Consider the following 25,214-nt stretch of genomic DNA (forward strand, 5'->3'; position numbering starts at 1 on the left):
CAGTGCAAATGCCTGGAGTCTGGAGATGCAGGGTCTTGTGTGAGGATCCAGTGTCCCTGGATCAAAGAGTATATGTCAAGGAATGTGTAAGAAGACTGAAAAGATGAGAAGGGGCTTTGAGAGCCAAACAGGAAGGTCAGGAGCAGCCCCAAGACATTTGATGCTGGGGATAACGGTGCCACTAGAGATTAATGAATAAGGGGGGTGGGCTGGGCCATAGTCTGCTCCCATGAGCAGCAGAGAAATCACAATAATTCTAGCCCCCACTTCTAAGACATTTCATGCTGACAGCTTTTTTTTTAACAACACAGCTCCCATGAGGAGGAGGATGGATGCCCATACCTCAGAGGGGCAAACTGATTTGCCCACTGTCAGACAGCTGGGACCACTGCCTCAGAACCAGGAGGACAGGATTCTCTCAAGTGTCCACAGCTTTTGTGCCCCTCATGCCTGGAGGCACCTGGCCAGACCTAGTGGAAGGAGTTCTCCAGACCTCCATGGTCCCTTCCCATGTGGCCGGAGGAGGAGGGCTCCTCCTTCAGTGGGCAGATGTTGTTTCTTTTGGGGTGAGGCAGATAGCACCAGGGTCTGGGGGCTGCTCAGGGGATTCAGCGCCAGCAGGGATGCTAGCAAACAATCTTCAGAGGAAGAAACTGAGGCAGGGAGGGGAAGGGATTTGTCTGAGGTCATGCTGCCCATAAGGCAGCCCACCTGGGCCTGAGCCCCCAACCCTATCCCTTTTCCACTTGGCTCCTTGGCCTTTGTAATGAGCGGCTGAATGGGTCCAAGGAGGACTGGCTGGTCCTCCCTGGACAGCAGGTGCTGTGTGTCCACTCAGTTCCACCAGGTGGTGCCAGAGTCTGGCCAGGCAGGGAGGTGGCAGGAGTCTGCTTCCCTCCCACCCTCGTCCCTCCCTGTTGGGAGGGGTCTGATGGGCACATAAGTACCAAAGGGCAGCACGGGGGAGCCCGAGTGCTGGAACCAGGGCTGCCCAGGGACAAGGGAGGCTGAGCCCAACAGGAGGCACCTGGGGGTGGTGGGCAACACTGTCTGCAGTGGGGGCAAAGGACCACAGACATGACCATGAGGGCCTTCTGCAATGTCGTGGGGCTGCTCCTGTCCTTCCAGGCAGGTAAGTGACCCCCCTCCAGCCCTCTGGAGCTCCAGGCTGGCACCCAGAGGTGGCTGGCAGGAGGCAGGAGAAATAACTTCAGACCTGAGGCACTTGGCTCAGGGTCATATGGGACACTGCAGCAAAGTTGGGGTTTGGACCCAAACCTGGCCCTTGATGTCTCAGCCTCAGCCACCAGCCAGGCACTGCAGAGCCAATGCTGGCCCTTCCCTGGCCTGCCTGGGGCCAGCTGAGCCCAGCTTGTCACCAGACATGACCCAGCAGGAGAGGAGGCAGAGGAGGGGCCCCAGAGCACCAGCGCCCAGTAGGGGAGAGCCCCTGAGGGGTAGCTTTGGAGTCTGGGGGCAGGGTGGGATCTTCCAGAGTCTTGGTTCCCAGCAGACAGCTCAGCAGGGCTACTCTTCCAGAGTGGGATGGGTAGCCTCAGCCAAGGAGCATTTAGTGAGCGTCTATGGGGTACCTATAACCTTTCTGAGCTCTGGGGATACAAAGAAAGGTAGTGTCTGCTCCCAGGGAGCTCCCAACCCAGTGGGGAGACACGCAAACACCTTGTGCCAATGAGCTGTAGACAGGACACCTTGGACGTAGTCATCGGAGGCAAAGCAGTAAGGCGAACTGAAAAGGACTTCCTGGAGGAAGTGAGATTTTAGCTGGGGCTTGAAGAGAACCAGGCAGGTGAGGAGGGAGAGCCTTTCAGGCAGGGGGCACAGCCAGAGAAGAGGCCTGGAGGTAGGAGATGAAGCATCTCGGTCGAGGAGGAGCCAGGGGTCTCAGAGCAGCCGGGGAGCCCTAGACCTAGCGGGGATGTTGCCAGGTGGTGGGGTGCGAGGCAAAGATGACCTTTGAAGTCCCTCCTGCAGTGACAGAGGATCCCAGGTCCCCCATTCTGCCGTGCCAGGCTGTTTGGAGGGTGGGGGGACAATCCTGCCGCAAACAGCCGAAGAACTTTGTGGACGCCCCCCCACCCCGCCGTGATCCCCTCCCCCCGTGGGAGGCTGGTTGGGCCTGCACCTGGGGGTGGGGCTGGGGGCCCCACCCTCTCCTGTCCTCCCACAGCGCTGGGGGTGAGTGAGCTGAGGTGGTGCACCGTCTCTGACCCAGAGCAGGAGAAGTGTGTGGCCATGGGAGCGGCCTTCAGGGAGGCCGGCATCCGGCCGTCCCTCAGCTGCGTGCTGGGGGCCTCAGCTGATCACTGCATCCTCCTCATCAAGGTGAGTATCCCCAGCCTGCCTCGGGCGTGGCTGGGTCCCGGCACGGTGCCCCGGGCACGATCCGCCCGAGTGACTGTGCGTCAGGGGAAGTGGTCGCTCCTGGGGGCCTGGCTGGCAAGGCACAGGAGACCACAGGGAGGGGCTGGGCTGGGGGTGTATCCTCCCCCTCCCACCTCCGCGGCAATGACTCATTTGGCCACTGACCCAGAACCCCCGACTCCGAGATGTCAGGCCAGAGACGATGGATGAGCCTGAACCAGACTTCGAGAGGGCATGGGGGTGGTGCCAGGCAGGACCCCCAGGGTGCCAAGGGTCATCTGAGCCCAAGGCAGACACGCTAAAGGGAGCGGGAGGGCGGGGCTTTGGAGTCTTCAGCTCCACAACAAGCGAGCGCACCGTGGGGGCCCAGCCAGGGCCTCCCCCTCAGGGGGCTGCCCCCGCTCCAGCCCAGCATCACCAGGGCCGGCTGTGTGCCGGGCACTGGGCTGGGGCCGCAGAGAGAGAAGCGAAGAGAAAGGTAGTCTTACCCTCGAGGGGCGGATGCTCCAGCAGGGGAGCCGACACTGAGAACAGGCGCAAAGGAGCCCCAAGCCACCGGAGAGAGGAGGGGGAGCCGGGAAGGTCTAGGGGTAGGCAGCCCCTGAGCTGGGCCTTGGATCCTGGGACGGAACCGGGCAGGGCAGGGCAGGGAGGGGCCAGGGCGCCCACAAAGGTGGGCGATGGAGGGCCCTCCTGCTGCCCTGGCGCTGCGCCTCAAGGCTCTGCCACGTGCCCTCAGCTCGCCCGCGGTGAGCCAAAGAATGAGTCTCTAAGGGGACTGCAGAAGGTAGTTTGGCCCCGGAAAGCAAATGTGAGCGTCTCCTCGCGGCTCCTCCGTTTGCTCTGGGACCTTCTAGGGAGAAGCAGGCAGCCCTGGAAGACTTGGGGGGACAGGAGGGCTGCCTTCGGGTCCATGGAGCGGGGTGAGGGCGGAGCCAGGAACAAGGGGGCGGGGGCTGCGGGGGGGGTCACTGCTGTGGGAGAACGGGGGCTGTGGAGGGGGGTGTCACTACTGTCTGGAGGGGGTGGGGACTATGAAGGGGGGATATGCCTGCTGTAGGGGGACTGCTGCCTGGGGGGGCTGCAGGGGGGATGTCACTGCTGTCTGAGGGGGATGGGTGCTGTGGGATGGGATGAGGGCTGCAGGGGGAGGGTGTCACTGCTGTCTGGGTGGAGTATGGGGCTTGGGGGGTATGGGGGCTATGTAGGTGGGTGTCACTACTGTGGGGGGGCTGGAGGGGGGGTGTCACTGCTGCCTGGGGGGGCTGGGGGGGGAGATGGGGCACCTGGAAGGCAAGAGCCTTGGAGGTCGCTTAGCAGAGGCAGGATGGCCCCTTGGAGAGTCCATAAGCAGGCCTGACTCATTCTAGATTCATGGCTAGCCTGTGACTAGTGAGGTTTCCTTTGGTGTCTGGGCTCCAGCTCGGACCTGGGACATTCTCAGAGCCGGGGATCCGGGGGCTCGATTCCAGGACTGCTCAGTGCCTCCTTCCGAGGTGTTCCTGCATTTTCAAAGGCCGAAAGGCAAAAGGATGACCTGGTCTAATGTGTTATTTCAGTCAGATGGGGGAGATTTGAAGACAGAGAAACTCCCCTGGGTTCCCCTCAAATCATAAAGGTTGGGTGGAAGGAAGGAAGGAAGCAAGCACTTATTAAGCCCCTACTGCATACTAGGTACTGTGCTTTACAAACTGCCCCATGTGAGGGGCCGGGAGGCTTAGCTGGGCAGTGAGAGGGGCATTTGGAGGACACAGGCTTTTGAGGTGCCCAGGGCCCTGCCCTCCTTGGATGAGGGAAGCCCAGGGCCTCTGGCTCTCAACCTGGGCACCTCTGGACCAGCCCTTTTCTCTTAAAGAGGGAAGCCCCGAGGGGATGCAGGTGGGGGAGTGTAAAGAGGAGGGCCCAGCAGGGCCCAGCAGCTGCCTCTGTAAAGGGAGGGACTGCCAAGAGGTGCTCCCCCAGGCCCTTGGGCTCCAGGGCCTTCCAGAGAGCCAGGGAAGGGGCAGCTGGGGGGCCAGGGGCCTGCTGGGCAGGGTGGGAGGATGGGGCAAGGGCACGGCCCTGTCCACACTCACTGCCCTGCTCCTGGACAGGCCAACGAGGCAGATGCCATCACACTAGACGGGGGAGCCATCTACGAGGCTGGGAAGTACCATAACCTGAAGCCCGTGGTGGGTGAAATGTATGATCAAGGTATGGGATGGCAGGGCCCTGTCAGGTGAGGAGGGACCCTGAGCCCTGGAGGCAGGGCTGAGGGCTGGCCTCCGGAGGGAGAGGCCACATGGGGGTGGTCCTCTTTGGTATCCCCCACCCTGGGCTGGCTCTTCCAGGGCTTGGGAAAGAGCTCGTTGTGTGTGTGTGGGGAGCCCAGCTCCTTGCCCTCGGGGTGTCACTGGAGCCCTGTGGGGGGAGGGGAGAGCCCAGCTCTCTGCCCTCGGGGTGTCCCAGGAGCAGCTCCTGTGTGGGGGAGCCCAGCTCCCTGCCCTCAGGGCATCTTAGGAGCCCACAGGAAGCCTGACTTGCCTTTAACAAGGGTTTTGATCCTAAATGGTGAAAATTCCAGGTTTGGGGTAGAGAGGGCTAAGCTCCAAGCCCAAGACTTGTGTCCTGGGGTGTTGGTTTCTTGGGGTTGAAAAGTTACATCCTAGGGGCCGGTGTCCGGTACCTGGAGCTTCCGGCCCCCTTCCCCTCCCATCTCACCATAGCCCTAGGACAGAGGCGCCTGAGAGGAAGGATTGCTTCCATTTGACAGATGAGGAAACTGAGGCTCAGTCAGAGCCTCATTGCAAACTCAGATCCTCTTCTCTGCCTTCCAGAGGCTGGCATTTCCTACTACGCTGTGGCTGTGGTCAGAAGGAACTCCTCTCTGAACATTGACCACTTGCAAGGGGTGAGGTCCTGCCACACGGGCATCAACCGCACCGTGGGCTGGAACGTGCCTGTGGGCTACCTGGTGGAGAGCGGCCGCCTCTCGGTGATGGGCTGCGACGTGCTGAGAGGTGAGGCAGCGGGGCTTCGCCCACCTTTGTGGTTGTCCAGGCTGGCTGCCCGGCTACCCGTGAACTGGCCCTGTGCTCCATCCGGGGTACAAGGAAGGCCCCGAGCTGGGCCTTGAAAGGACAGGGGGCTACGAGGTGGAGATGAGGAGGAAGGGTCTTCCCGGTGTGGAGGACAGCCGACCGGAGCAAAGATGGGAGGGAGATGGCTGGGGTCAGAGAAGCGTGTGCCATATGTGTGGAGGGGCCGGGGATGTTTTCTTTGGCAATGACAGCTCCCATGAGCAGGCTCTAGGAACCCCCCACCGCCAGCCCTGCCGGCTGCGCAGTTGTGCGGGAGCCCAGACATTCCTGTTTCTATTCAGAGTAGCTCCCTCCTGCCAGCCTCCGGACGGACCCCACTCCTTCCTTTCTCTCATCTCACAGAGCCAATCTGTGCCCAGAGCCCACCACTGCTCTGGCCACAGCAGCTCTCATGCACACATGCTCTCCTGGTCACCTCTGGTCTCCTCCTAGATTTCCCTGCCTCCAGCCTCTCTGTCCCCCACTCAACTGCAAAAGTCATCTTTCTTAGATTCCTGCCCAAGGATCATCAGGAGCTCCTTCTTGCCTCTAGGGTCAAATGCCAGCTCTTTACTTTGAGATTTAAAGCCCCTCACGGCTCTCTGGTCGTGCCTACATTCCAGGGCTAATCACACCACAGGTGCTCAGAATTACCCACAAACCAGGTTCTGGGCTGTTCCCTGTTTGTACCATACCATGTCCCACCTCCAGACCCTTGCCCAGGTTGTACCCATACCTGGAATGTCCTCCCTTCTCCTCTCAGCCACTTCCAATCTTCCCAGGTGCCACCACCACCAGGAAACCTTTCCTGATTTCCTATAGCGCTTGCTCCCTCCCCAATTTTCTGCATTTACTTATCTGTATAAAAGGATCGAGCATTTTTATTAGGTGCCAGGCACTGTGCTAACATTTACAGATATGATTTCGTCTGAGTATAGCCGTGGCTTATTTCCTGGGAACAGGAATAGTTTGGGGGTTTTTAAATGTTTTCGCGTCCCCAGTGCCCTGAACTTAGTGACTGCTTAACAAGTAATTGTTGAATGAATGTTTGATGAAATCAATCAAAAGCATTCATCAAGCACCTGCCATGTGCCAGGAGGCTCTGGAGGTGCCAGGACGGAGAATTACCCACTCTCAGGGTGCTGCAGGAGACAAGGACTGGTCCATGCTGACGTAGAATGAGCACAAAGTGAATCCTACAGATTCATACACACATTCAATATGGCAGCAGGTTGGGAGGGCAGGGGCTGGGAGCTGAAAGGTTGGAGAGGAGACGTCGGACAAAGCGGAGGCGAATGGGGGACAGAAGGGTCCTCAGAACCCAAAAAGTGAGGAGAGAGAGGAGAGAGTGTGGTCAGCAGGACCAGATGCCGCAGGACAGAGAAGGGTTAGTCCTGAGGAAGGACCATCAGCTCTGCAGTGAGAGGTCCCTGGTACTGGAGAAGCTGTGAGGAGTGTGGGAGAGGAGAGGAAGGGAGGCTGAGAGAGGAGAGGAAGGGAAGCTGAGAGGGGAGAGGAAGGGAGGCTGAGAATGGAGACTGCTGTGGCTGAGAAAGAGAGGAGAGACAAAGGGTGACAGTTTGAGGGGGCGGTAGCACCAAGTGAAGGCTCGTTGGGGATGGGGGAGACCCGGGGTTAATTAAAAGGCAGGAGGGGAAGACCCAGGAGAGGAAGAAGCTCGAGCAGGGTGGGGGCAGATTGTGGAGGTGCCACGTGCTGGAGGGGCGTGTGTAGCAGGGAGGGCTGGCCCGGGAGAACAGATCTCTTCTCTGAGAAGGGCCACCCCATTGTCAGAGACTCGGGGTGGGGGGACAGAGGAGTCTTGAGATGAAGACAAAGGGCCAGGAGAAGGCTCGCGTGGAATGGCCACATCTTTCTCAGTCATTAACCAGACACAGTCAGGAAAGATGCAGTTCATCCTGTCTCCAACACTTACTAGTTTTGTGGTGATGAACCAGTCACTTAAGCCCTCTGTGTCTTGGTTCCCCATCTGTGCTGGTAGAGTGAGAGCGAGTGTCCTAAAGCATGATCCCAGGGTCAGTGATTAGGTGATAAACCCATAGGAGCAGGACTGGGCTGTGGGTTGGCATCTTCTCCTGGGGGCCAGAAGGAGCCCCTGAAGGCTGGGAGGAGCCAGGTGACTTGAGGCACGGAGGCTGCTGTCCTACCTGAGGGGTGATGGCGGCAGCCGGCTCCTGTCCCAGCAGCACAGCAGCCATCGAGTATTCCCCACCAAACCACCTGCAGGCTGATGGGGTGAACTCTCTAAGGCTGAGCCCAAGTCCCTGAGCAGCTGGGAGAAGGGCCCAGCAGCCCTGGAAGCCTCCCTGGAGGAGGAGGAGGAGGGGGAGGAGGAAGAGGGAACTGTGTGTTAGGGGCCTGAAAAGCCAGGCAGAGCAGCTGGTCCAGGGGGGTCCCTAGTGAACCCCCGACTCTCTGGGGGAGGAATCCCAAGGGCTCCTGTTCAGATGGGTTCCTTCATCAGGGATGTGATGCTTCTCCACGGACCATCTGGTCCTGATGCTCATGACAGCCCCGGAGAGGCGACAGCGCGGGGGTTATCCCCTCTGCAGCTGGAGACACCAAGGTGCAGAAGGCGCTGACTTGCCCCGGGTTCCAGGATCCAGGGGGCATTCCAGCCCAGTTCTTCCAAGGTCAGGGCCAGAGTGTTTCTCCTTGTTATTTGCCGCCCTGCCTCTCAACAGACATCTTTAATCCTCTCCATAGAGAATAGGGTCCCTGGCTCAGGGACTAGCCTCCCCCCACCCCAGGCAGGGCAGGCCGACTGACTTCTCACCTCTCTCTCCTGCAGCGGTCAGCAGCTACTTTGGGGGCAGTTGTGTCCCCGGAGCCGGGGAGACCAGTTATTCGGACTCCCTTTGCAGGCTTTGCAGGGGTGACGCTGCGGGGGAGGGAAGGTGTGCCAAGAGCCCCCTGGAGAGGTACTATGATTACAGTGGAGCCTTCAGGTAAGAGGGAGAGCCAAGCCAGCAGCTGTGGGGAGCAAGATGTTTAGAGGCCTCAGCCAGATAGCCAGGCCAGGGCCTGGCACGGGGGCTGGCAGGGTGGGCGCCACAGAGAGAACCAGAGTCTGAACAGGAACCTGGGGGGCAGTTTGGAAGAGTCCCAGGCAGCCTTCCCGGTGGATGTCACATCAGCTTCTAATGGGACCACCTACAAGCAGGACAGCTCAAAGGTTATTCCAGGGGGAAACTCCTCCCCCTCCCCAAGACCCTCTCCCCCAGCTTCTTTCTCCAAGTGCCAAGGAGGCAGGGGCAGGGCTCATGACCAAGAATCTGGCCAGAGCGATGCAGTCTCATTTTCCTGGGCATTATCACCTTGGACAAATCATAGGGCAGCAAAGTTAGAAGGGACATCCAGCCCCAAGCCCTCATTTTACCTTTTTACATGTTTCAAGAAAGGATTTGAGTATTTCTTTATACCACAGTCACTTTCCATGGCAGCTGCCCAAACACTGACCTCCCATAGGGAGCCCTGGGGGCGAGCATTCGGAAGAATGAGGCTTGAGCTGCCAAAGGTCCCAGAGAACTTTCTAGAATTGGGGGGTATGGACACGTGCGCCAAAACCGAGGGGTCCCGGGAGAGTCACCAGGGGCTTCAATTGGATTTCCTGAACCCAAGTGTGAGATGACCCATCCCTATTCCATTTCATCTGATTCGGCTCAGTCCAGAGCTCTGTCCTGCTGAGGACAGACTAGGTGTCTGTGCTGCCAGATCATGTTGGACCCTGGCTATCATCCTGGGCGCCTCCCTCCCAGCGGAGTATCTTCTGTAATGTGAGAAGCACCCTGGGTCTTTATTGATGTCTTTGGTAGAAATATGAAATGGCCCAAGAACACTTTGCTGGAGATCTGCCAACAAAAGATGGACGCTAAGTCCAGCTGTTCTGGTGTAGCCAGGTCTGAGCCCATCTCCTGGTGCTAGCGTCAACCTCTGCCCCCACTGCCCTTCCCCCAAGAATAACGGGAGACACTTGCTGCAGGTGGGCTGGCCAAATCACTGTCAGAGGGCCCTTTTATACCGGGTTAGTGACCCTGTAAACAATGTAAAAAGGAAAGGCGGTTCTGGAGGAGGCTGGGCCAGCCCTTCGGGCCACTCCTTCCTTTCCCAAATGGCCACTCACCCTCCCTTTCACGATGTAGTCTAGAACGCAGTCAGGAGCTGGCTCCACCTTGTCCCATCTCCTGGACTTTGTGGACGTTCCAGGTGGCCAGCAGGTGCTCAGGGACCTGAGGGTAGGCGGGGCACTGAGCTCCTCCTCTTCTCCCCTGTTGCAGGTGCCTGGCAGACGGAACCGGAGATGTGGCATTTGTGAAGCACAGCACAGTTCTGGAGAACACAGATGGTGGGTGTGGGCGTCTCCTTGGGGGAGGGGTGGGAGCCAGGTCTAGTGCCCCTGGGTGACGTTAAGGGCCAAGTCCGGAGGAGGCTCTGGTCCTGCAAGGTTAGAAGGGGGCTAGAAGGTTCGAAAGACCCGGGAGAGGTCATCTCTTCTATTCCCTTGGACATGACAAGATCCTAAGCCATGAACAGCCCTGGCCACAGAGATCTTGCTGCCTTTTCCTCACTAGTCCCTAGGGTGGGAGGCTTCCTTGGTGGGTCCAGACTTGGAGGTGAATGAGAGGGCATCACCCTGCCAGGGGCCTGCTCTGGCTTTGGGGATTGCTCTTGGGGAGGAGCCCAAGACTGAGGCACTCGGGACGTAGTCAGCTCCACCGTAAACGTATTAGGCGCCTGCTGTGTGCTGGGAACCATCCTAGACACTCAAGACACAAGAAATATGAGCTAGGCATCTGGAGCTGTCCCCGGGTGCTGTGGGTGGACCAGCGAGGCCGGGGGCGCCCCTCTTCCCCTTCCCCATTGGAGGTCTTCAGGCAGCGGGAGGAATGACCGCTGGGGGCATGGTGGGCATGCTCAGAGGGCGTCTTCCTCAAGCCGGGTTGAATTTGTGCTCCTGGGGGCCTTCCGTGATTTGGAGTGGAAGGCACACCTACCAGGCTGAGGGCGCAGCTTGTGCACCTGCTCGGAGGTGGGAGACAGTGCTGAGGTTTGGCACCGATCACGCAGAGTGCGTGAAGGGGCTGCCCATAAGTCTAGACAGGCAGTTTGGCTTATGAGCAAACAGCTTTATCCACCCGCCCAAGCAGCTGGTGTCTCGTTCTCGAGTTACTAGGGAGCTATTGAAACTTCCTGAGCTGGGGAGTGTCCTGGAAGGTAATTGTGGGAAGGATGATTGACCGGAGGGACCTCTTCAGAGGCTGCTGCAGCAGTCCAGGTGAAGGGTGATGAAGGAGGGGCCATCACAGATCGGAGAGCATGGTGGGGATGCAGGACGGGTCAGAGAGGCGGAATTGACGGGATGTGATGGAGGAGTCCAGGACGCCTCTGAAGGCGAGAATCTGGCCAGCTAAGAGAAAGGTGGTGGCCTCAAGAGGAAGTCAGGAGAGGGGGAGGATTGGGGTGGGGGGAGGAGAATGTGTCCTCTTCTGAATGTTTAGTTTGGGGCACCTGCCTGACAGCCAGCTTACAATATGTAATAGCCAAGGTGAAACTGGGGCTCAAGAGAGAGGTCAGGGCTGGATATTTAGATCCGGGAATGAAAAGAGTAGAAATAGTAACAGGAACTAATGAGGTTACCAGGAGGGAAACTCTTGGGGGATACCCACAGTTAGGGGCAGCCTATGAGACAGGAAAGGAGACTAAGAAGAAGCAGTCAGATAGTCAGTCTGTGAGCATTTATTAAGCACTTACTAGGCATTGTGACTCAGGTAAGAGAAATGTCACAAAAACACAGGGAAGATGGAGTCTGCAGGAGAGGATGTCAACAGTTTCAAAGGCTGCAGAGAGGATGAGAAGGATGGGGCCTGAAAAAAGACCATCAGATCTGGTAAAGAAGAGCTCTGTGCAGCCTCAGAGACCACAGTTTCAGCTGTGTGGCTCAGTGGTTGGAGCACTGGGCCTAGAGTCAGGAGAACCTGAGTTCAAATCCAGATGCAGATAATTACTGGCTGTGTGACCCTGGGCAAGTCACTTCACCCTGTTTGCCTCAGTTTCCTCATCTGTAAAATGAGCTGGAGAAGGAAATGGAAAATCACTCCAGTATCTCTGCCAAGAAAACCTCAAGTGGGGTCATGAAGAATCAGAAAAGACCGAACAACAATAAAGTCAGAAGCCAGATTGTGAAGGATTATTGAGTGAGAGAGAGGAGAAGAGATGGAGACAAGTGTAGACAGCTCTTTCCAAGAGTGTGCCTGAGAAAAGGAGGAAGTGCAGGATCAAGTGAGGAGAAAAGTGGGTGTGGCTAGGAAGGGGGAGAAGGAAGAAGATGGGAGCACGTCTGCGGACAGCCAGACGCGAGAGGGCTGATGTCCAAGGCTGGAGACGAAGAGAAGGGAAGCTCGTGGGGAGTGGCCTTCATTTTCTCCTAAGAGGCGAGGTCCTCAGCTGGGACATGGAGGTGAGGGAGGCTTGAGGAGAGAAGAGGCTGGTTTGGAAGGCTGCTGGGGGCTGAAAAGGAAGCTGGAAGAAGGAAGGAGTAAAAGGACTTTGATGCTGCTAGAAGGAGCCAGTGGAGATGAGAAAACATACATTGGTGGTGGATTTGTGATTTCCTCTGGCGCCATCCAGCAGCTTGTGAGTAGGAGGGAAGGAGGTGGCTGGTGGGCATTATCCAGGGTTCAGATCTGCCAAGATGGGCACAGCAATAGCTGAAGTGGGCAGAGGGCATTTAGGGATGAAGTGGTTAACTCCAGGGGCAGTGCTGGGAAGCGAGGAAAGTGAAGCCAGAGCCTGAGAAAGGCTTAAGGGATGGGGAGAGGAGCAGGACGGAGGCTGGAGGTCTCGGTGAGGGACTGAGGCATAGGGAGAGGTGAGAGGCCAGGAGGTCAGACTCACAGAGAGAGGACTATCACAGCTCTCTGCCATGGAAGAGGAATGCTGGTGGAGATACGGACCCTGCTGCCCCGCACAGAGGGAGGGTGCCCTGGAGGCTGAGGAGTTCCCTGGAAAAGGGGGTTTGGATGTGAGGCTTGATGGGACATCAGCTGGCAGAGTCAGGGCTGGAGCTCAGATACGCTTGGCCCCCAGGAGCTGATGAGCTCACCGACAGAGGGCAGGCACACAGTAACAAGGGAAGGGGGCCCAGGGCAGCATCTGGGAACATACCCTCTGTGCCTTTGTACGCTGTTGCTTCCGGTACCTCCTCTGGTCCCCAGTGCCTGTCATGTTGAAATCCTTCCCTTCCGTCCAGATCCCATGAGGATGCCACCCCCCCCAGAGTCCCCCAGTTGCCTTCTCTGAACCTCAGCTTCCCCTGAGCCCAACAATCTGTGTTCCACTTAGCTCCAGCTTCACCCTCCGGACTGGCCATCCTTGAGGGCAGAGCATCCTTGTACTGCTAGTGCCAGGCACCCAGTAGGGGACTTCCTGGGACCGAAGGGGAGCAGTGTATAAAAACGGGTGTGTCTCCTCCCCCTCAGCTGGTGAGATTGGAGCAAAGCCACTGGTTTGTACCGACTCTGGACACTGAGGGGCCTGGCAGGATCCCCCCTCAAGCCCCAGGCACCAGGGCTGAGTGTCTGGCCTTCAAGAGGGCCCTTGGGAGAACTGTTTCAAGCTGCTGAAACAGGAGTGGTGGGCAGAGCCTGGGGATGGCCTGCTTCCCTGTGGGAGAGCCCTGCTCTCAAGGTGAAGGGCCCCTCTCACCACCTCCTGGGCTGGAGCTGATCTGACTGGAAGGTCTTCTTCTCCTAGGGAAAACCCTGAGCTCATGGGGAAGGCCGCTGCTGTCCCGCGACTTTCAGCTGCTGTGCAGGGATGGCAGCCGGGCAGAAGTCACCCAGTGGAGACGCTGCCACTTGGCCCAGGTGCCTGCGCATGCCGTGGTCGTCAGGGCCGACATGGATGGGGACCTCATCTTCCGGATGCTGAACGAGGGCCAGGTGAGGGTGGGAGGCCAAGACCAGCCCCGCTGGGATGTTCGGCTCCTCCCCAGCTGGTGTCCAAGGTCTGGTCCTGCTGCTGAGCACCTGGCATCCTGGAAGCCCTCCCCACTGCCTTTGGGATGGCTCTCTGTGTCTCTGTCTGTGTCCTTCTCCTTCCCTCTCCCCATCCCTTCATCAGTTACTAGTTATCCCTCCAGCCCCCCCCCCCACAGATGAGGTTCAACCAGGAGGGAGCCAGCTTCCAGATGTTTGACTCCGAGACCTTCCAGCAGAAGAATCTCTTGTTCAAGGACTCCACCATGGAGCTGGTGCCCATCGCCACGCAGACCTACGAGGCCTGGCTGGGCCCTGAGTACCTCCATGCCATGATGGGCCTGGTCTGCGACCCCAACAGTGAGTAGCCTGGCAGCAGACGCTGTGGGACTGGTTCAGGAGCTGCCTCCAGCCTGGGAGGATTTCTCACTCAAGGCTCTGTCTCTCTCTCCTTAAGCCCCTCACCAAGGTGGAGCAGGTACTTTATTCTCAGATAGGAAATGGAAGTAAACAAGCACTTATTAAGCACCTACTATGTGCCAGGCACTGTGCTACTTACCGTGCCTGAGAGGCAAGTGTTACTATGATCCCCATTTGACAGTTGAGGAAACTGAGGCAAGCAGAGTGAAGGGACTTGCCCAGGTCCCAGAGCTAGGACATGTCTGAAGGCAGACTTGAGGGCGGGGCTTCCTGACTCCAGTCCAGGGCTCTGTCCCCTGAGCCAGCAAGTGGCCTTTTCGCTGAGTTTCTGCCCTCTTGGCCTTAGGGGTTTGGCTCAGAGCCGTCCCAGCCCAGCCCCCATCCTCCTGCCTTAGGGGGATGCGAAGAGTCTGGGGCCGCCCCAAGCCCAGGCCTCCATCCAGGAAGTCCCTCAGTTCTAAACAGGGAGCCTCCCCTCTTCGGGCAGTCGTCCCCTGGGGCAGGGCCTGCCTCTGTCTGCGCCCGGCCTCCATCTGCGCCGGCCTCCTTTTGCGCCCGGCCTCTGCTTGGGTTGCTCAGGGCAGGCATCTTGGGGTGCGGATGGATGATTTCTAGGACGCCAGCGTCCCTTCACTTTGGCTCTCCGTCCCCCAGGGCTCCCTAGCTACCTCCGATGGTGCGTGCTCTCCACGCTGGAGATCCAGAAGTGTGGGGACATGGCAGTAGCCTTCAGCCGGAAGCAGCTGAAACCCGAAGTCCAGTGCGTCTCAGGCGAGTCCGCCAGACACTGCATGGAGCAGATCAAGGTGGGCCGGGGCCCCCCGGGTGGCAGGGAGGGTGATGCCCGGCAGCCAGCCCCAGTGACTTCTTCCACGAGGGTCCTGGGGGTGTCTGTGGGAGGGGGACGTGGCTTGTCCTGGGCCTGGGCCTGGCTCAGCCCTCTGGGGACTCAGGACTCCATCCTTGGGCAGCTCTGCCTCTCTACCCCGGCCCCTGCCACCTCCCTGGAGGAGAGAGTCCAAGAGCACTTCCTCTGGGGCAGAAGAAAGCCGGGCTTGCTGCCTGGGATCCCCGCTCCCTCCAACTCTGGGGTAGGGGCAGGTCCCCCTTTGCATCTAAGAGAGGCTGGGAGCATGGGCGTGGCTGAGAGAGGCACTGCCCATTGGCAGCGTGTGTAGAGTACCTATGGTGTAGCCCAGTGTGCTTCAAATGTGCTGAGAAGAGGCAGCTAGGCAGGCGGGAGCTGACCCCTGGACAGCACTGACCGCAGCCCCTGCCCAGCCTCCTGCGGCCTGCACACATATCTCAGGGACTGTCTTCTCCTTTTCTTTGCATCCTCGGCTTAGCCCAGTGTCTGGAACACAGCGGGAGGTTAAGTCGCCTGACTTATGGGCAGTACTGGGCAGTGGGTGGTGCCCTTGGGGAGCCTCACCTCTCAGGGGCCAATGCATCAGGGCCTTGGAGGAGACGCCCTCTGATTTTGCCTGCTCTTAACGTTGGGCTTCTGCTGTCCCAGATTCCAGAGAGGGGCTGGCTCAGCCTGGCTGTGGGATCATGGCTCCATTGGCCACCATGAGCCCCGATGCCCCTGCCAGGTGTCCAGGGAGGCATAGACCTAGAGAGGGGCAGCCCTGGGACAGGGATGGGCTTTTGGCTTTCCCAGAACCCAGCCGGACACTCATTCTCTCCACCCCACCCAGGCTGGCCAGCTCAGAGTGGCTTCCCCTGGGCAGGGAGGAGGGAGAGAGGCCCTGGGAGGGGGCCAGGTCACAGTGAGTTGTACCCAGTGTCCGTACACCCCCCACCCCTACCTGAAACATGCCCAGAGGCTTCTGAGAAAACAGCTAGGACCAAACAAGGAGGCCAACTCATATCCTGTCCCCCCAGGCCAAGGAAGCCGACGTCATCACTCTGAGCGGAGACGATATTTACACGGCCGGGCAGATCTATGGCCTCGTGCCAGCTGCAGGAGAGAGCTACCAATGTAAGGGCAGAAAGAGGGCCTTCTGTGGGCTTGGCCGTCTGCCCTGAGTGACGGGTGGCTGCCAGGCTGCGGGAGGGCTGCTGGGCAGGAGGCCTGGGGGAGTCTGGCCTGGGCAGGCTCTCTGGGGACCAGTGCCCTCCTTTTGTGTGGAGGGAGCATTGGGGGAGATCCCTGAGCTGCCTGGGACCACAGAGGCATGGACCCCACCCCCACATTCCGACTTTGCTTGGAGCTCTCCAGTGATGGGGATCTCACTACCTCCTGCTTGGGGAGGACCCCAGTGGTTAGGGTGTTGGTCAGCCCTGAGCCCGCGGGCCCTTTTTACTGACAGCTGGGCCACCCCCAATCCCCTCCACTCGCCCGGCTCCCGGGCAGTCTTGGGGCTTTAGTCCTTTCCCATGGGTGTGGAGAACCCTCGTGTTCTCGTTCCTGAGGCCTGTTTGGTGAGATGAGAAAAATCCCACAGAGATGCCAGACGGTTCCATGGCTTGGGCAGCGGCCCCCAGAGCTGTCTGTGACTGCTGCTGGCTCGCCCTGGCCCAGGTGGGAGGCCCCGAGGGCACCTGGGGCCAGGGCAGGGGGCCCTGCGGGGGCCGGTGTGGCTGCCATCCCTGTGGCCAGGGCTGGGAGTGGGCAGAACCGCAAGGTGACCAGGGAGTGTCCCAGGGCCTGTTCTTCAAGCCCCCAGCCCAGTGCCCACAGCTCCTGGGACGGGTCCGTTTAGGTCACAGAATTGGGGATCAGATGCCGCGGGAGCAGGAGGGATGTCGGGGGTGGGGGTGGGGGTAGGAGGTCCTCAGCGTCTTTCGCCACGCCAGCAGACGACGCGAAGGACACGTACTACGCGGTGGCCGTGGTCAAGAGGAACAGCTCCTACGCCTTCACCATGGATGAGCTCAAGGGCAAGCGGTCCTGTCACTCTGGCTACGGCATCGCGTCCGGCTGGGACATCCCTGTCGGGGTCCTGGTCCAGAGAGGCTTCATCCGGCCCAAGGGCTGTGACGTCTTCCAAGGTGGGATGGGGGGAGAGCAACCAGGAGGGGGAGGGGCAGAGGGAAGGTGTGGGAGGAGGGTGGGGGGAGGAGGGGGAGAGAAGGGGAGGGGCAGAGGGAAGGTGGGGGAGGAGAGGAAGTGGAGGGGAGGAGAGGGGTTGTTTCCCACCCACGTTCCCTCCCACTGCAGGGCTTGGGGCTGCCCTGAAGCCCCAAGGGAAGGGTAATCACTCCCTTGCCTCCTTGCCAGACAGACCCACCTCCCATTCCAGACAGAAGAGGGTATCTCAGAGCCGGCAAAAGCCTTGCCCTCCCTGGGTGCCCCTCCCAGCCACCCCCTCCCCAGTGTTTGGGACGGCTCTCACTCATTGCAGCCATGGCCAAAGGCAGAGGCACCAAAGGGACCCCCCCCCACACACACACAATTCAAGCTGTGGGCCTTGGGCTTCCTGGTCCCTCTGGAAAGGGCAGCTGGCCGGGACCTGGAGGGGGAGGGGGGGGACCCTGGCTCATGGGAGCCTTCGCCAGCAGCCTCAGGGCCTGGGGGTCATGGGAGCAGATGTGGATGGAATCACCAGGCTCGGGCTGGCGGGAAGGCCTGACCACAGACCCAGTGCGTGGTTCAAACCCACTCGGCCAGACATGATTTGTGGCTGGGCTGATGCTGAAAGAGTTTTGCTGAGCCCTGAGGCTGGCCTGAACCTGGCATCTACCCAAGCCGTGGGCATCATTATCCCATATTATCTTGCTGGGCCCGGCCCATGAGCTCCACTTTACCCCTCTTCCCTGGAGAACGGGTGGATGCGGAGGGCAGGAGGCCTGTCATGGTGGGAACAGAGCCAGCCTGGAGGGCAATGCTCTAGGAGATGCGATTGTGCCAGTGAGGAGGGTCATTCCTGGCTTGGGCACCCAGAAATCCTGCTGCCCGCTCCCCGCTACCCCTTCCCTTCTAGCCGTGAGTGAATTCTTCTCGGCCAGCTGTGTGCCTGTGAACAACGCCAAAGACTACCCGCCCCAGCTCTGTGAGCTGTGCGTCGGGGATGACCACGGCCTGAACAAATGTCTCGGGAACAGCCAGGAGCGTTACTATGGCTACAGTGGGGCCTTCAGGTACCTCGGCCCCCAGGGCAGCTTCCCGGGCCGTTGGAATCCATGGGCTCCTCGGGCGGGCCGTCTTTAGCTCTGCCGGCATCTATGGAGGGCCTGATGTGTGCTGGGCCCAGGACTAATCAGGGCAGAGAGAGGAAGCCTGCCCTGCCCTCCAGGAGCTTACACTCTCTTTTGGTCTTCGGCAGGTGCCTGGCTGAGGGCGCTGGAGACGTGGCCTTCATTAAGCACTCCACCGTCTTTGACAACACCGATGGTGAGAGGCCGGGGGCCGGGGCTCTCCTGGCACCACATGTGATGGCGGGATGATTCACTGGCACAGAGTTCAAGGGCCCTCTCTCCTCCTGGGCCCATTGGACAAACCCTGTCTGTGTCCACCCTGCGGAGCATGGTCCGGCGGCTCTGGAGTCAGAGGCTGGGCCTAGATCCTTCCCCTGGTCCTTTCTGGGTGACCCTGTTTAATCTGCCCCTCTCTGTACACCTCAGTTTTCTGTCAGTAAAACAAAAGGCTTGGACTGTTCAGCCTCTGGGGCCCTTCCTGTGACCACAAGGTCCCACAGAATCGTGCCTGAGGCTCTGAGGCCCCGGGGTCCCCGAGGAAAGGGAGAGAACCTGTGGAGGTAGTGGGGGGAGACCTGAGACCCTGTGCGTCTGGAGCAAGGGCCGGGGGCTGAGACCGGGGATCGGGAAACTTCCCCCAGGTGACTTTCTCCTTCCCCCTCTCCTGCCCACCCCAACCTCCCCAGGCCACAACACCGAGGACTGGGCAGTTGGCTTGAGGTCTGAAGACTATGAACTGCTGTGTCCCAATGGCGCCCGGGCTGAGGTCACCCAGTTTGAGGCTTGCAACCTGGCCCAGGTGCCGGCTCATGCTGTTATGGTACACCCAGACACCAACATTTTTGCTGTGTACGGGTTGCTGGACAAAGCACAGGTGAGGAGGAGGAGGGTGGGGGTGGGGTGAGGGAGGCCCCCACGTCCAGCCGGCTGACCAGACCGGAGGAAGCAGCTCCAGCCCTGAGTTCGGCTCCTGTCTCTGCTCCAGCCGGCTGGATGATTTCAGCCAAGTCATTTCCCTTCCTGAGCCTCAGTTTCCTTTCTGGACTTTGTCCTGTGCACTTAGGGGATGTTCTTTCTGTGGCATACGGTCTGTAGTATTTGGCCAGTAAGTAACGCGTGAGTGAAATGAACCAGGCCCTCTTCAGGGGCGTCTGTGCCCAGAATCCTCCAGCACTTTGTGGGGGCAGGGCCAAGAGGTGGAGGTGGGAGTGGTGACAGATGAGCAGATCTGGGGAGTCCACACCGTATGAACTGCCAATGTGGTGACCCCCAGGTGTAGGCCTTTGGGCTGAGGTCCTTCTCTCAGAGAGGGAGGGCTTATGGTCTGGGCCAGGCCCAGCTCAGGCCAGTCCAGTGATCCAGGCTCGGGGTTATAACGCAGCAAGTTACTCATGGGCCATAACAGGCAAAAGGATATCTTTACTTGTGGTCAGATTGAATGGGACACCGATCCTAGCTGAAATCTGAGAAAATGCTACTCCCCACCCCCCCACGCCCTGGACCCCTTGTGCCCACCACAGCAGGAGACAAGGCCGAAGGGAATTCTGCCCCCACCTCCAAGCACCAGTGTCCTCACACGGGGCTTGGAGACCTCTGGGGACAAGGAAACCGTCACCTCAGGCCCTGGGCCTCTTGCCCAGGGACAGGGCTAAACAAATGCCAAGGGGGATCTCCTGGCCCCTTGGTAGGAAACTCACTCAGGCTACAGGGTCTTGCCATAACATCAGACCCCCAAAACGTGATCCAAACCCAGTGAGCATTTATTAGACACCTGTGCCATGCCAGGCTCTGAGATACGGGGACAAAGATGAGACATCTTGCACTCAGGTCCTCTCCTCCAGCTCATCCTCCACTTGCTGGCAAAGGTCTGACCAGCCGCCCCTTCCTTTTCTCTACCAACCCCAGCTCCCCATCCCTCAGGATCAAAAGTAAAATCCTGTTTGACTCGTGATGCTCTTCACACCCTGCCCCTTTCCCACCCCTTATCCCTGCGATGATTCAGTGACAGGGACCTCCTGGCTGTTCCTGATACACAGTGCTCCATGTCCTGACTCCAGGCATTATCTCTGGCTGTGCGTCCTGCTTGGGATGCCATCCCTTCTCCGCTCTGACTACCGACCTCCCCAACTTCCTTCAAGTCCAGCTAAAATCCCGTCTTCTGCCATCCCCCTTCATTCTATCGGCTTCCCCTCTGGGGATATCTCAGTTTGTGCTGCCTGTGGCTTGTTTGTCCAGAGGTGTTTAGACTGGGAGCTTCTGGGGGCAGGACCCGCCTTCTGTCTCTTTAGGGATCCTCAGCCCTTAGCACACTGTCTGGCACAGTAGGTGCTAAATCCATGCTTGCTGATTGGCTGGGCAGAAAGAGGGGAGCTCCGAGGAGGGCTTGGGGCCCAGATGAGCCGCACACCTGCGGGGACCTCCTGATCCACTTGGCGCTATGAAGCCTTTCTCCCTCCCTCTGCTTGGGAAGGGTGGTCAGGAGGCTGGAGACAGCAACGTTCTCTGGCTGCCAAGTAGGGGAAACTCTGTGGAAGGCAGTGTCCCCTTCCCCCGGCTCTTATCATTAGCCCCAAGACTCCTTATCTTCTGGTCTGGGGGTCCAAAGTCCCAGGAGGAGTCCCCAGCTGGCTCCTGGGTCTCTGCCAGATGGACGCATCCACATTCCTCGGCCGCGGAGCCCAAAGCCCGACCCCCCTGCTCAGCTGGGCTTCAGGGGTGCTGAGCCTGCCAGGCGTGACCGCAGCCCAGCCCTTCTGATCTTTCCGGGCTCTGGGGGAGGGTTCTTGGGCTCCAGCTTCCACAAGGTCCCCTTCAGTTGGGTTGGAGCTTGTCATTAAATCCTCTGTCCCCTGACATTGGAAATTATGTTTTCTCATGAGTCACCCAGTAAATTAAGCCCAGGCTGTCATTCCATGCCCCCAGGACTCTGTGTTCCATAGAATGTAAGCTCTTTGAGGGCAGGAGCTGCTCAATTTTGTCTTTGAATCCCCCAGGACAGAACCCAAAAATGTATCTTACATAAAGGAATGAATGAATGAATGAATGAATGAATGAATGAATGTCATTTCCAGGACTTGTTTGGGAATGATAGCAACAAGAACGGATTCAAAATGTTTGACTCTTCGGATTACCGTGGCCAAGACCTGCTGTTCAAAGACTCCACCGTCCGAGTGGTGCCTGTCCAGGAGAAGACCTCATACACATCCTGGCTGGGCCAGGACTATGTGGCTTCCCTGGAGGGCCTTCAGTCACTGCAGTGCTCAGGAGCAGGTAAGGAAGACCGCCCCCACCACCTGCAACAGGACTCTGGCCACAGCCATCGGCAAAGCAAACAGGACCCCCCAGGACTGTGCTCCACAAGGTCTCTGGAGCCCCACTATCTCCAGGAGCTTTGGGAGTGGGTGCCATAGAAACTGCCGGGAGGTCCCTGGAGCCCCCCCCCATCTCTAGGAGCTTTGGGGGGTGGGTACTGTAGAAGCTGCTAGGAGGCCTCCAGAGGCCCCCCATCTCCAGGAGCTTTGGAGAGTGGGTACTGTAGAAGCTAGGAGGTCTCTGGAGCCCCCCCCCCATCTCCAGGAGCTTGGGGTAGTGGGTGCCATAGAAGCTGCCAGAAGGCCGCTCAACAATCCCGTCTCCAGGAGCTTTGGGGAGGTGGGTACTGTAGAAGCTGCCAGGAGGTCTCTGGAGCTCCCCTCTACACACACACCATCTCCAGGAGCTTTGGGGAGTGGGCACCGTAGAAGCTGCCAGGGGGCCTCCAGAGCCCCCCCCATCTCCAGGAGCTTTGGGGAGTGGGCATCATAGAAGCTGCCAGGAGGCCTCACAAGACCCCCCACCATTTCCAGGGGCTTGGGGGGGTGGGCACCATAGAAGCTTCCAGAAGGTCTCTGGAGGCCTCCCCTCCAGGAGCTAAGCTGCTGATGGCCCCTTGCAGCCTGTGTGGGGATCAGTTGGGTCTTTGTTGGACAGATGAAGGATGAAGGTGAAGGGTCTGAGCCTCCTTTCATCTCGAGGAAGGGCCGGGGGAACGGTCACAGGTCAGGGCTGCTCAGGAGGGAGCCGAGGAGTTGGGGAGGGGGCAGCTGGAGAGGAGTGTTACCCTCAGTTGGAGAAAGGCACTCTGGCTGGTAAGGTGACACCCTCCTGCTTCCTGCCTGGCCTTTGCCCGGTGTCTTCCTGAGCTTCTTTGCTGGTCACTCTTCCAGTGACTCCAAGGTTGGGGACAGAAGTCCAGCAGAGGGTGGGGATGGCCCTGGGAGGTGCCCCGCTCATGCACAGACTCAATGGCATATACCCTGGGGGGCTGGAGCCCTTTCAGTGGATGAATTGAGTATTCAGTTGTCTCAGTGGTGGGGACTGCAGGTGGAGGGAGGGCAGTCCTTGCAGGTGTAGAGGGAGGAGGTGGTCTCTCCTGCTTTGCTAGGAGATCTGCATGCCTCTTACAGAGATGAGACCCGGGGAAAGGGGGGAGAGGAGGAAATGAGCATTCATAGAGCACCTACTGTGTGCTAGGCCCTGGGCTAAGCACTTGGCAATGATTAGCTCATTTGATCCTCACAACCCCCCTGGGAGGTAGGGGCTGTTATCATCCCATGTTACCATTGATGAAATGGAGACAAAGGTTAAATGACTTGCAAGTGTCTGCGGTTAGATTTGAACTCAGGTCTTCCTGATTCCTGAGCCAGCAGTCTGTCCACTGCACCACCTGGTTGCCCCAAGATCCTCATGGTGTGTGCCAGGGTTTAAATATGGATATATACAGAAGATTGCTTCTAACTGTGAGAGCTCTCAGGCCCAGGGACTTCTGGGAGACGATGGAAAAACCCCTCTGACCTCTTAGCATGTGACTTGGAACAAGTCTGTGCCTTGGTCTTCTCATAAGTAAAGTGGGGACAACCGTCCCTGCTCCGCCTCTCTCACGGGGCTGTTATGTGGAAGGCGCCCGCCAACCTTTAAGGGCCTCAGGACAGGGTGAATACTCCCAGGCCCCTTGCAGGGTCCACTTCTGACCCCATCCCCCATCGCCCGGTTTGTCCTCGCTTTCTCTCCTCCTCCCCAGCCAAGGGGGGCTCTGGCCGGTCCCTGCTGCAGCCTCGGGCTGGGCAGTTGTTCCTAAGGATTAACCCAGAGGTTGTGAGGCGCAACTGCGGCACCCTCGGGAGCTGTCCGTGGTACCGGGGACGGCGCCCTGAGGGCTTCAGGGGACTGGCTCTGGAGGGTTTTTGTTCTTAATCCCCGCATCTCTTCCTCTCTGACAGTGACCGCTCCCCCGGCCCTTCTGCTCCCACTGCTCCTGCTCCTGAGCAGTCCTGGCCTGTGACCGCTCCTCCGGCCCTTCCTCGAGACGGAGGGAGGCTCAGACCCTCACACACGCAAGGCCACCCTTCCTAATAAATCCAGTTAACGTTGCTCTGGGAGCAATCAGAGAACAAGGGTGCCCCATCGCCCCTCTGCTGAGACCTAGGAGCCCGGTCACCACAGAGGGCTTGGGCAAGCAGTTTTAAAACAAGAATAAAACTTAGTGTTACCCATCCCTCCTTCCCATAATTTGAATTAGAATGGAAAAGGCCAGACTGATGAAAGTGCTGAGAGGTCGGTCCTTCCCCGGGGGAATCTGGGGAGTCGCTCCTGGAGAGCCCAGCCCTCCACCCCACATATCTGCACTCGAGGTGGTTTTTCTGGCAGCAGCTCAGCTGCATCTCCTGGTCCTATGGGGGGGCGGGGAGAGGTGGGCAAACACCCATGATGGGCTTAGCTTGTCTGGAATCCAGAATCCTGCCCATGCCTAGGGGGGCAGCCTCATAGCACCCTCTCTGCAGGCCTCCTCCAGATTGAGAACTTGGGGTGGCCCGGAGCCTGGAGATGGAGGGGGGAGAAGAGTCCATATCCTGCTTTTCAAGGCTTGGGTCTTTCCTCCTTCCTTCCCTCCATTCTTTCTGCCAGCTTTCACCCCTGTGTCACCTTCCCATGCCTGGCCCATGGAAGCTCCACTCTGACTTTGGGGCTCCAACGTTGCTCCTGAGTGTTTGCTGCTCCATCTCATCTGCCACCCCCACTCTGGGCCCCCATGGCTGCCCCAATCCATCACCTGGCCCAGGTGCAAGATGCCTCTCAGCTGCCCCTCTGACTGCCATATGGCTTTCCTTCCCTTGCCCCCTTGCCCTGATGCACATCAGTGAGCGTGTCTGCCACGGGCCCGCGGGGGCCTGGCTAATGAGTAGGGCAGCCCAGAGCATGGGGCTGGGGCAGGAGCAAAGCAAACATCCCAACAGATGCCACTATCTCAAGCCTGAGGGGCATCGGTCAACACAGCCCTGGAGGAGGGGGCAGGATCCTTTCACCAAAGCACCAGGGAGTTGAGGGCACTTCCCCACCCTGCAGAACTCCTTCAAGTGACCTTTTCATGGATTGAGGGAGTGGTCAGAGGTGCACACCCAAGGGGGCCATGTGGGCCCAGTTGCTGTAAGTAAGCACTGAAATGAAGCTTGGTCTTTGGCAGTGATGGATGACTGGGGTCAGAGGAGGTGGGATGGGGGCAAACTGGGGCCCTCTGATCCCACAGCTGAGACAGTGGAAATGGCCTCCAGCTTTCCTTCTGAGCAGCCGCAAGAAGCCCCAGGTCCCGTCACAGTCCTCTCGCTCCCAACGGCCAGAAGGTTGCACCACCGTTTAGGCTGCCAACAAGCCACCTTCTTTCTTGTCCATGGCCCCCTTCCTGCTTAGCCCAGACCCCTTCTGGGTCCTTCTCCCTTCTACCGGACTGGAAGTTTGATAAAGGTTCTCAAAGAGGCAGGCGCGTGTCTGTGCAGCTTTTGGCCCTTGGAGCCTGGACCCATGCTGGCCTTGGCTACAGCTTCTTGTCTCCGTGAAGAATCTCACAAGGCCAATGAGGCCATCTGACTTGAGTGTACCGGGTGTAAGGTGGGTTATGGGGGCAGCAGATCTAAGCACTAATAAAGAACAGGTCTGAAAACAAACCTGCCTTCCCAGGCTTGACCTTGCTTCTATCCCTCTCCAGCTGCCACAGACTTGATGCTCCAAACCCCCCCACTTTGAAGAGAGCTTCCCCCAAGGCTAGCTCCTTGTTTTTTGGGGTTCCCTCTGATGAAGAGGTGGAAAACTTCATACCCAGCATTAACTGCCACTCGTTTACTCAGCAAACACTTGCTGATGCCCACTTTGTAGGAGGCATCAGTGCTGGAGGGGAGACAGG

At 58.9% G+C, this 25,214-nt stretch overlaps 1 protein-coding gene across 2 annotated transcripts; it reads left to right on the top strand.

Moving 5' to 3' along the window:
* The first annotated feature begins 990 nt into the window (after window positions 1–990).
* Window positions 991–24,947, top strand: MELTF (melanotransferrin). 2 transcript variants are annotated; one of them, XM_027848819.1, is made up of 16 exons: window positions 991–1,132; window positions 2,189–2,343; window positions 4,476–4,575; window positions 5,199–5,381; window positions 8,254–8,410; window positions 9,740–9,807; window positions 13,215–13,402; window positions 13,618–13,798; window positions 14,513–14,664; window positions 15,746–15,842; window positions 16,661–16,855; window positions 17,788–17,944; window positions 18,130–18,197; window positions 18,688–18,875; window positions 21,073–21,271; window positions 23,260–24,947. In XM_027848819.1, the coding sequence occupies exons 1-16, from the start codon at window positions 1,078–1,080 to the stop codon at window positions 23,319–23,321; spliced, it is 2,205 nt and encodes a 734-aa protein (XP_027704620.1). In that variant the 5' UTR covers window positions 991–1,077; the 3' UTR covers window positions 23,322–24,947. The 2 variants fall into 2 exon arrangements, with proteins under 2 accessions (XP_027704620.1, XP_027704621.1); XM_027848820.1 differs by having other exon boundaries at window positions 16,664–16,855.
* The last annotated feature ends 267 nt before the right edge of the window (window positions 24,948–25,214 follow it).

This window comes from Vombatus ursinus, unplaced genomic scaffold, assembly GCF_900497805.2.
Source record: "Vombatus ursinus unplaced genomic scaffold, bare-nosed wombat genome assembly UNPS02006874.1, whole genome shotgun sequence".
NCBI lineage: Eukaryota > Metazoa > Chordata > Mammalia > Diprotodontia > Vombatidae > Vombatus > Vombatus ursinus.